Consider the following 11,522-nt stretch of genomic DNA (forward strand, 5'->3'; position numbering starts at 1 on the left):
TTATCACCCTCTTTGTCCCTAATATTATTTACTTGCCTCTTGGTGTTTACATGCCATCAGAAGACCTTTGGGTTCCCTTTACGTTAACTCTCCTCTATTCTGATATTCTCCATTTGCTGGTCTCTGCTACATTTTTTACATTACAACAGTGACTTCACTTCAAACACACGTAGTTGGCTCCAGTTGGCTGTGAAGTGCCTTGAGAAATCCAATGTTCATGAAAAATAGCAAGTTAGTCTTCTTTCCTTGGTTTTTGACTTACCCTCCCTTTCAATCTAATGTACTTGGCTTGCGTTTTGTCTGACAAATTTGCCTGATGCACATCGTATACTTTTTTTTTGTTTCATCGTATTCTCGTTTAAGGAACCCTTGCTCTCTCACTTACTGAAATGTGTGTAGCCTGTACCTGGAACATTTCTTCTTTAAAGATCAGTCATTTGTTCCATTAACGTTTTCCCTGTCACTTCACTTAACTTTGGCATGGTCCCCTCTTATTCCCAATAAAGATAGCTGTCTTTCAGTTTGGAGGTTCTACTTTAGATAGTTTCTTGCTGTTCTCCGTTACTAGTCTAAACCTTATGATGATCATACTTAGCTATGTCTTTCCCGACAGGTACTTGCTCCATTTTAGCTGACTCCATTTCCTAGCAACAGATCCAGCAGTTGGCCTGAGACCATACTTGAGAACAGATTTCATAAATTCTTCCTTTCCTTATCCATTGCTGTAAGCCCTATCTCGGTTAACATTTGATTAGTTAAAGTTTTCCATTATCCCCCAGCTTAATAAGGTTAACTAGACTATGTATGGTTTTTGAACCAGATGTTCACTGCTTATTTCTGTTGTCTTTAATTTTGAATTGGAGTTTCATTTAATCTCAATCAAATGAAATCCTAACTTTATCATGGAATCATTTTACTTCTGAGAATGGGGATGTTTGAATCAATTGCATCAGTGATCTTTTAATCAGTTCATAATCCTATTGTATTAACTTTCACTCTGTTTTCTTCCCCTTCCCTTCCTTTCCTAATTGAGGGAAGCTTGGTGTTAATGTACTTTTTTTGGTTGCTATTCTAACTAGAATTAAGTAACTCCGCTCAGATTGAGGATTGAGCCTCTAACCTGAATCAGAAATATAAAGGTTGAAATCTTAACCTTCAAGCCACTGGAGGAACAGAATGGAAAGGTGTTGTGATTATAATAATATGATTATTGATGCTTAATGACATGCTTTGAAGGACAGGGTGCAATGAAGTTATCTATAGATGGAGGTGAAATCATGCCTATATTATGTGGAAAAATTGAAAGGAAGAAGTTTTTTTAAGAATTGTACACTGTCAGTGGAGGTATTGCAAGTAAATTAAAAGACATACATAATAAATTTATTACTCCTTTTGCTTGTGTATTGCATGTGAGCCAGACAGTCTGTCAGAAATAAAGACAAACCCAATCCTGATAAAACTAGCACTTCCACACAGTGATGCAGTCAGAAACCTTCCAAGGTATTTCAGGATGATAATGGTTGGTCAATCGACGGACTGAGGCATTGCTATGGAGTAAGCAACAGTAAACTGTTAGATCCCTGAGCCCCAAGTAATTCAAAAAAGACATGTATTGCTGCAAAACACATTTTGTCTGAGTTTTTCATCTTTCATTCATCAAGACATTTCAGAAAAATACAAATTCATGGAGAAAGCCAATATTTATATTGCATGAGAGGAGAGTGCCGATTGGTAGCTTCCAGTTTGTTGAAAATAATACTTGCGCGGCCAGTACATAGTAAAAGAATGAACCTGCTTGCTTAATGTGCTCAAATGTCTTTTTGATCTTTCAAATTTGTAATGTGGTTTATTTACACTTGATAGAAATTAAATACATTCGTATGCAGGGACACCTTCTGTGCAAATAAAAGAAATATGTTCAAGGCTTGGATGTTATTTGAATTACCGGGAAATTGTCAGCATCCATTTCTCCTTGTTATATAAATTGTTCCAATTGGTCACCCAATTTTGGCATTCTTGCATTCCGGTTCTACAAAGTGGCCGTAAACGATAGTTATTAAAATCCTGGGGATGATGAGCAAATGTTTTGTTTGAGCAATGAATGTTGAAAGGAGACAGTAGAAATCTCAAATGTAATCAGAAAATGTTAAACATTTGGCAGGCAAGGAAGTATCTTTGTAAAGAGTGAAGTCACGTGACAGCAGGTTATTTTTCCAATGTGTTTATCCAAAATCATAAGCTTTTAGAGTACTGCTCCTTCGTCAGGTGAAGCAGCAGCGCTCCAAAAGCTTGTGATTTCAAATAAACCTGTTGGACAATAACCTGATTTCATGTGACTTCTGACTTTGTCCACTCCAGTTTAGCACCGACACCTCCATATCATCTGTAAAGAATGGATGTGTTAGCATTTGAGTTATAAATCCTTTGTCAAAACTTTTAAGAAATTACAACTGCAGAATTTGTAAAGGGAAACAATGCAGGGTTGGTGTGTGTGTGTGCGGTTGGCAGAGGGTGCAGGGAAGAGGTAGTGTGGAGGGGATGGTGTGGAGATGCTGCTCCTGAAGTCTGTATTGAGCTTAATTGGACCAGTGAAGAAGGGCAAAAGACAGGCATTAAACTTGCGTAACTAAATTAACAAATGTGAAAGAGCATGAGCCATAGTTGTGAACAGCGCAGGGGTTTGACAAGGTAGCCACCTAATCTGTTCTCTTTAAGTTAAATGAAAAAATATTTGAGGTGTTTCAGATTAAGGGACTTTGTTCCTCCCATTTACCTTATCAATTTCCACCATTCGACCATTAGTTAACTATAAGACATTAATGATTTTCTCTTAGTTCTTTTCTCATGTGCTGCAATATTGTTCAGCACCAATGGTCTTTTTAAAGGTGGTGCTGGCTTGGTGCTTTAGTACAACATTTACTTACTGTGCCCATGGCAAAGACCTTTTCAGTTTATAACTTAATGCCTAGCTTTGTTTGGACAAGAGGATGTTCACTAGACTATCGATTGCAGACTTCATTGCCTATTTTATTTCAAAACTCTCTCAATCTCTTTCACACTTGATATTTATTGATGATGTTTCTGACAATTTGAGGCATTTATACAATTTTTTTTTTCATTTTTTTGTTTCTAATAGTTATGGGTGAAGATAGTTGAAGGACAGCTCCAGGATACAACCCGTTCAGATCTTTTTGAATATATTGTGGATTTTCTCAGTTTCTGCTCTAACCATGAACTGGTGTGGAAGTATGCAGACTGGGCCTTGCAGAAAAATGAAGAGGTTTGGCTTTTTTTTTGTTTCATGAGTACAGGTGCTACATGTGTTGTCATTGTCTTTCATGTTCGTTATTACTGTTTGGCTATTTAGCCTCATCTGGAAAATTAATTGTAGAATGTACGAAGAGGAGGCATCTCATAATCATTTACAAGTACAACTTTATTTTGATAGCAACACCGGAATTATTTTCAAAAACAAATACCGAATTAATTTCTTTTCTGACAATATTCAGTTATATTTATTTATTGTAATTATGAGCATCAATAGCCTGTTAAACAAAATGGTGCAAGTTTCCTTTAGCTGCAGGGAATAGAGACTGAAAAGATTTTTTTTTAGAAAATGTCTTAAAAACTGAAAAATTGTTTTGATAATCTCTTATGAATCTCTTTTATACAGGTGTGACATTTTTAAAACTAAAAATCAACCTGTGAGAATTTGAATATTTATCATGAAGTACCAACTGGCTTCAGAATTGGTACTGAATAAATCTGCTACGAAAATATTTCCCTTAAAAAAAAAAACTTGCTCAGCTGAACAAACTGCAGATTGTATATATACTAAGCTAGATAGGCAAACTATGGGGTACTGAACCTGTGATTGTCGATGAAGATCATTTCTAAATTTTGTCAAGCCAAACAAGCCTGCGAACACATTGGGCTTGAGGAGGAGAGATAGAGGGCTTCTTTATTCCCTGCAAACACATCTGTCAAGCAATTGCAGGCTTGTGTTTATTTGATTTAATTGAGAAATTCACAAAGATTGTGTCATGTGATGAATCAGAAATCTGATTTATTATGAAGTGTTCAAGATGAAATAAATTGGGAATCTCTACAGTGATATACTTATCATTGTCCTGTTCTGATGTAGGTTGGTGTACAGATTTTCACAAGGCGACCCTTGGATGAAAGCCAGACAAGTATGAATCCAGATGACATTGTCAACTACCTTCACAAGTACAAGAAAGCAGTTGTCATGTACTTGGAACACTTGGTATTTGATAGAAATGTTCAGGTAAATTTTCAGCAATCCTCGTAATTTGAATCTACAGCTTGGAAATTGAAAAATATTGCCACTGTTTGCAATGCATAAATGTGCAACATAAACGTTCTTTCTGTGGGAAAACTCTAGATTTAACAAAAAAAAACTTGTAACTGTTCCTACTGGAGCCTTTAAATCATGCAAATGCTCAATAAAAGGCTGAATGGTACTGTTATCCCTATACCAAATTGAGCAGCCATCACTGTTGAAATAACTTTCAGTGGAATACATTTCTTTAGAAACTTAACATTTGAAATTACCTTTTTAACATAGCTAACTAAAAATGGATTTTTTGGAAGGGGAAGACCACTTGACCCTGCTTAGCTTATGCATCATGAAAGGTCATAGTCTCAAACTCTTATCTCCCTGCACTTCACAACAGCAGCCAACTGTTAAAACAATTAAATGGATCACCTTCGTTACTCCATCTTGGAAATCTGTTCCATTTGTTAATCACTTATTTGAAAACATTTCTGACATCAATTTGAAGTAGAGCAAACTTTTTATTAACCAACACCTATGGTATCAGGAGTGTGCTGGTGGATCAAATATTCTGGTTGATCAGGAGACCCACATAATCAATGTAAAAACACACACTAAGTAATAGAAATATTATGCAGGGGAAATACACATTGCTGTTATACTTTATTTACAGTGTAAATCACTTATATAGTAACACAACTTCACCTTAAATAAAACTTACCGGCAGAGAGCCTTCTGACTTGCACCTTCAACTGACTATTTGGACATTGCGATAATACAGTAAACCTCCAGTATTTGAGATATATAGTTTTTGTTGGTTTATTGAGGTGCAGGTTGAAATAAAATTTGCTGTATTCCCTTCAGTGGTTTGAATTTGAGTCCTTATGTCCTTTTTGAAGTTGTTAAATTGAATCTATTCAATTACTTATATATTTTTGTTTCATTCACGATGTATTTCCAGAGATGCCTCCTTCCATTAAATATCCTTTCTTGGTTGCTATGGCTGCAGTTCAGATTGTCTAAATCTGGCTTGATAGGCATTTACGAACATATAAGACCATTGTGTTCTATCTAGCTGATTGATAGCTCTAAAACCCTTCTATCCCGTTTCTGTTAAATCTTTGTTCCCTGTTTTTATTTTTAATCAACGGATTGAATTATCCTTGATTTATTTGCATCTACAGAAGGAAAAGTACCACACTCATTTGGCTATACTGTACCTGGATAAAGTTCTAGAATTGCACTCCCAGTCAGGTAGCATTTCAGAAGAACTAATTTCAGCTCGTCGCAGTCTCAAGAACCTGCTTCAACACTCTAATCTCTATAGAGTTCATCTTTTGCTAGGTAAATCTTGCCATCATATTGTCACAAATTTAATATTTGAAAGAAATGCAAGGTAAAATCTATAATATTTAAGCTTACATTATTCACTTGAAAATAAATATATTTTCATAGCCTATGTATTCATTACACAAAAAGGAGACAAGTAGCTTTGTTCTTCCTTGTTTATTCCATTCTAAGTCTAGCTTTATCTAACTGTCTGGGCAAAAGCCCTTCATTGATTTTCAAGCCAAAGAAAAGACATAATTATTGGCTTGCCTTCAGTAGTGAGCTGTTCTGTTGATAATTAACAGATATTTATGTTGAAAGGCCAGCAAGTAATTGTACATGAGTTGGTATAGACTAACATCAAATTTCTTTTGCGTGTCAAATTCTCTGGGAAAATGGGTTCAAATCCTATCATAGCTGATAGAATTTAACTGTAATAAATAAATCTGAAATGAAAGCTTATCTTTGTAATGGTGACCATGAAACTACTGTTTGATTGTTGTAAAAATCTAACTGGTTCACAAATATCCTGTAGAGAAGGAAATCTGCCAACCTTACCTGGTCTTGCCCACAAGTGACTGCTGATCCAAAGCAATATAGTTGACTCTTGACTGCCCCTGAAATAGTCTAACCAGACACTCACTTTAAGCCAAATTAGGGACAGGCAATACCCACATCCCATGAAAAGAATAAATTTAAAATAGGAAATTCTTGAATAAGAGAAATCTGTGCACACTCTGCTCATCTGTTGGATTTTTATGAAGCTGCTGACAGCAGTAGAGCATTTTGTTGGAAAGCATGTGCACCTGGCTTGTTGTATGTATCACCACATATTCATATTGTTTGATTTTGAAAAGTAATTGCTTTATACTATGCCATCTAGAAAGGCAGAAACTCATTTTTATTCTCCCCTTCCCCCTCACAGGTAAAATTAAAGACACTGATCTCTATATGGAATGTGCAATATTACATGGAAAACTGGAAGAGCATGAGAAAGCTCTTGAAATCCTAGTTCACAAGTTAAAGGATTTCGAAGCAGCTGAGGACTACTGTTTGTGGAATTCTAATAGAAAAGATTCTACATGTCGGCAAAGGCTCTTTCACATGTTATTAGCACTTTACCTGCAGCCAGGTGTCACCAGTGATGCATTAGCAATGGCTGGTGTGGACCTTCTAAATAACCACGCTGTTGAATTTGATGCTGTTCGAGTTTTACAGCAGGTCCCTGATAATTGGTCAATTCAACTGCTTTCACCATTCCTAACCAGGGCAATAAGAGGGAGCTTTCATTCCAAGTGCACAGCAGAACTTACATCAGGCTTGGCAAGATCTGAAAACTTAAATTATAAATATGCAAAGGTGGGTAGCTTTCTGTAGAATGAAGCCTTACACCTAAATTACATATGTTTTTTCAATTTTCCATATGAGATGAAGTTGAAAAGAAATCAAGCATTACAAATAGAACTATTCTAAATTTGAATTTACATTTCTATATTAAGATAATAACTAATATCTGCCTGGTGTATAAATAAATATTTCTCTTTATCTTCCTTATCCTATTCCATAGTGGTAAGGATTTAATATAATTGAGAACTTCAGAAACATTATATTTTTAAGGCAATGTTGTATTTATATAGATGTATTATTCCCAAAGAGCTTAATTTAATCTAGTCAGATTCCTTCTTGTCTTGCTGACCCCTTTCATTCCTGACTGACTGACTGGATTTTGCCAGCAGATCAGTAATTATCAGTCCTCTGTCTCTTCCTCAACAGTGTCCGTCCACTTGCAAGGAAGGTCTTTGTTGTTCACCACCTTTTAAAATTGATGATTGCATTGACAACATCTCTCCTGTTATTAAACTCTACCCTCATGGATACTTTCCAGTATCTCTGTCAGTCAAACCACTGCCATGCTGTCATGTCAGATACTATCCCTTAATGTGTCAATTTCAGGTGGTGGGATATGATGAGTGGCATGCCACTGGGATCAGAATTGGGGTTTCAATTATTTGCAAATCTATACAAGTGATTTGGATGAAAGGAGTAAATGTATAGTTGCTAAACTTACTGATGATACAAAGACAGATAGGAAAGTAAGTTGTGAAGAGGATGTAGAATTTCCCCTAAAAGGGATATAGATATGGCTAAATGCATGGGCAAAAGTTTGGCAAATAGAGTATTATGTGGGAAAGAGAACTTTAGCAAGAAGAATAGAAAAGCAATATATTATTTAAATAGAGAGAGTTTGTACAAGTCTAAGGAATAGAGGGAATAGTCTCCTAATGTATGAATCACTGAAGGTTAGTATGATGGTGCTTCATTAGGAAGGCAGATATAATAACAGCGTACATTTTGGTCTCTTTGTTTTAAAAATAGATGTATATTAATGAGAAGCAGTTCCGAGAAGATTCACTCGACTGATAATGGGCATGGGGGTTTTATCTTCTGATTAAAGGTTTGTCACCTGGGCCTATATCCATTAGGGTTTAGATGGGTGGGAGCTTAGACCAAATAAATTGTCCAAAAATTTACTTTTAGTTGGTGACCAACTCTCTATGCTTAATCACAACGTCTTGTCCTTCTGGGGTTCTAAGGGAAATCCGATTAGTCATTGAGAATGCAATGTTGTAACTGTTCAAAGTATGTTTGTCTCATTAAGCTGAAGAGTTAACAACATCTACTGTATAAGTGTAGTATTAGAGTGTTAATCAAGAATTCACTTCCTTTGCCTATCTATGGGCCCCAAAAAGATGAGTCTTGTCTTGACTTTACCTCTGCATGGAGTATACATTAGGCATTAAGAAACTTCTCACTGTATTCCCAAGGTAAATGTTCACGAAGAGCAAAGCATTAAATGCTGTGTTATACAACCGCCGCTGGCTTCAACTTTTATGTTGCAAAAATATATTCTTTTTCTGTCAGCCGCAAGATGGGAGATATAGACCAGATGGTGAGTCAAGCAGCTATTTGTATGAAGGTTTAATTAAAACTTGCAAGTGGCAGGACCCAAAAAAATCATGTTTCAAAATCAAGGACATGATTTGCAAAGATAATGCCCACAACGCTTGTTTTATGCAGCACAATATGAAAAGTTTTTTTTGTTTTCTTTTCCTCAGTTACAATGTTTGCAAAGTGCCTTGCGATATTCTGTATCGTTAGGTTCATAAATATCTACTCAGTGCAAGTTTTTAAGATCTTAAACTGAGGTGAACTGAAAAATAGTCCCCTGTTTTTGCTTTCTACTCCACACTCTTCAGGTAAAATCAAGAGGAAACATTATTACCCTTTCAGATAAAAAAGTCTGCCAAATATGCCAGGGCTTTTTCACAGAACCAATCTTTGTGCGATATCCAGACGGTGGTCTTGCTCACATCCAGTGTACTACAAAACACCACAGCCTGCCTGCTACTGATCAGAATTTTGCCAGTCGCAGAAATGTCATGAAATAGTGGCCTTGACATGGTGAGATGGTCACTTGAAAAATTACCTTGTTGAAGATCACCATAAGGAAGAGGAACATGCTGCTAATCAAGAAAGAAGAAGAAAAAGAAACCAGTCTGCATCTAGAATTTTCCAATGGACAGCACTGATTTACAAAGTAAATGCAGCCAAGCATTACCGGAACTTCTAGAATTCCCCACTAAGAATGATGCTAATAGCTGTAGTTTGCAACGTGCATAAAACACTGTCTGAAAACCTGGCCGTGTTTATTGACAAAGACAGCTGTCCTGTAGTGGATGGTTTGGGAATGTTGTCCAGTGAACGTGCAAGTGTCATACTTTATCCCTTGATCTTTTGCCTTCCATTGTATATGTATAGGCTGTTCTTGCTGCTCTTGGAAGAAGAGTTTTGGATCATCTGAGCATCTGTAATAGACTTTGGTCCAATAATTCTGTAATTGAATAACTATTATGTATGAACAATGGATTTGTGTGTCCCAGTACGTATATATTTCAAAATCTGACAGTTTGTTTCACATGTTAATGGTATGATGCCATACTTGTATCTATTACTTGGTCCTGACCAGCTCTTTTACATAATGAATTTACAAAGCATTATACTTTTCCTTCATACCCATGTCTTAAATCTGAGTTTTCCATCAGTGATAATGAATTACAGGCTGTCAATGAATGATGGTGATGGAAGGACAACAGAAAGGATCCAAGAGAACAAATGTTGTCTGATTTCTGATATGCCAAGTGTTTGAATCTGTATATCCTGACATGACATATGCATGAAATTTCCACAAACTTTTAAAGGGAAAGAATTGGGAGGTTAGAATAAGAAGCTGACTGAATAGATTTTAGTTTCAGCAATTCTGTTGAATTTGGCAAGAATGTTTTTTGGCTACTTTGAGAATACTGATTTAGCTAACTGATTTTGAAACATAAGAAATTTTCATGAAAAAATGTTTGACTTTCAAATCTATGAAAATGAGAATAAATATTCACTTTTATCTGGTTAAGTATCTGTTTAATCCGCAACTATATTTATCAATGCAACTGTTCATTTATTAACATAATGTAACCCAATTAGCTCTTAACACTGCATTTTGTTTACATAATATTCTATCTTGGACTAATTATGCTTTCATAGTAAGCATTTAATATATAAATCTTGATTTATAAAGAAAGCCTTCAGCCAGGTTACATGGATCTTTTCCAGGTTGATCTGTATCACTGGTTGCTGAAGATTTTTTAAAATATTGGATGAAAGATATGTTTCATTTCACCTTTTTTAAAAGTTTGAAGATGTGTTTTGAACATCTTGCTAACCAATATACAAAAATTAGATCATGCTTTGCACTTTCTTTACAGTGTTTCTTCCATATCAAATCTTCATTAACACCTCTGTTTCCGGTTGCATTTTGTTTTATATATTTAACATTTAAAAGGAAATATCTGTGGTGACTTCCAATTCTTTACTGACTTGAGAACACCTCCTAAAGTATGATGCAAACAGTTTCTACTAAAAAGTGCACATTTTTACAATTTGTGAATTGTATCAGATTTTAAAAGGAAAACAAAAACATTGGCTTCAAATGGCAAGTAACCCAGTTTAAAGGTTTTAATAAATTTAAACAATGTAATTAAATGTGGAAAACTGAACCATAGTGCATGTCTACTATTGAATCACAGATATGCACTTACTGTTTCTGTGGTTTGGTAGTTGTATGCATATGCAGTAGTGCTGGCAGCAGAAATGTATATGTTGCATTATGATCTAGACATTATTTTCTCTGTCCGCTCATGTAAGCCTGGTGATATACAAGTGGAAATGTTTTAACTGTTGAGAATTGCCTAATACAATGAGGTAATTTCTACTTTAATTGTTGTGTCTAACTGCTCTGCTATCAAACTTTGCACTGTAAATATTTCATGACATACCTAATTGTATAAATGTACAGATGGTAATTTTAATAAATTCTTTCATTGGGAAAATTGAATTGCATGAGAATTTTAAAATTAAGTCATTAGTTGACCGGGCATGGTATAGGTTAGAATACTGGCTGCAGAGTTTTGGATGAGCTTGGATTAATGGACATCATCAGAGTGTCAAGAGAAACTAATTATGACCAGTGCTTAAAAAATAAAATCTGCCCTGTAATGTGAACTGTTACTGTAAATGCAATGTATTCAATCATTGATTCCAAGATATTAATTTGTCTGTTCTGACCTTAATAGTACATGCAGACCCACTAGGCTTTCTATAGTGCAGGTAAGGATGAGTTATTGTTTGGACTGCCAAGTCATTCTAGCTTGCCTTTTGTCCTAAGCTGCTTATATGCTTTGCTGTTCAAAGGAAGCAACACCAATACTTCAAATTGCTACTAGTTTAACTAATTACATACAATATTGCAAACAAAAAAATCCAAAGGTTTAACCGTTTTAAGTGT

At 35.4% G+C, this 11,522-nt stretch overlaps 1 protein-coding gene across 5 annotated transcripts in view; it reads left to right on the forward strand.

The window, feature by feature from the left end:
* Positions 1–11,072, forward strand: part of tgfbrap1 (transforming growth factor, beta receptor associated protein 1) — a 53,704-nt gene extending 42,632 nt beyond the window's left edge. For all 5 annotated transcript variants that reach the window (XM_020529739.2, XM_020529737.2, XM_048598215.1 and 2 more), the window contains 5 exons: positions 3,137–3,280; positions 4,145–4,288; positions 5,482–5,641; positions 6,552–6,985; positions 8,884–11,072. In XM_020529739.2, coding sequence (XP_020385328.2) covers positions 3,137–3,280; positions 4,145–4,288; positions 5,482–5,641; positions 6,552–6,985; positions 8,884–9,075 — 1,074 coding nt within the window. In that variant the 3' untranslated portion in view covers positions 9,076–11,072. The remainder of the gene's footprint in view (positions 1–3,136; positions 3,281–4,144; positions 4,289–5,481; positions 5,642–6,551; positions 6,986–8,883) is intronic.
* The last annotated feature ends 450 nt before the right edge of the window (positions 11,073–11,522 follow it).

The sequence above is a fragment of the Rhincodon typus genome, chromosome 6 (genome assembly GCF_021869965.1).
Source record: "Rhincodon typus isolate 14 chromosome 6, sRhiTyp1.1, whole genome shotgun sequence".
Classification (NCBI taxonomy): Eukaryota; Metazoa; Chordata; class Chondrichthyes; order Orectolobiformes; family Rhincodontidae; genus Rhincodon; species Rhincodon typus.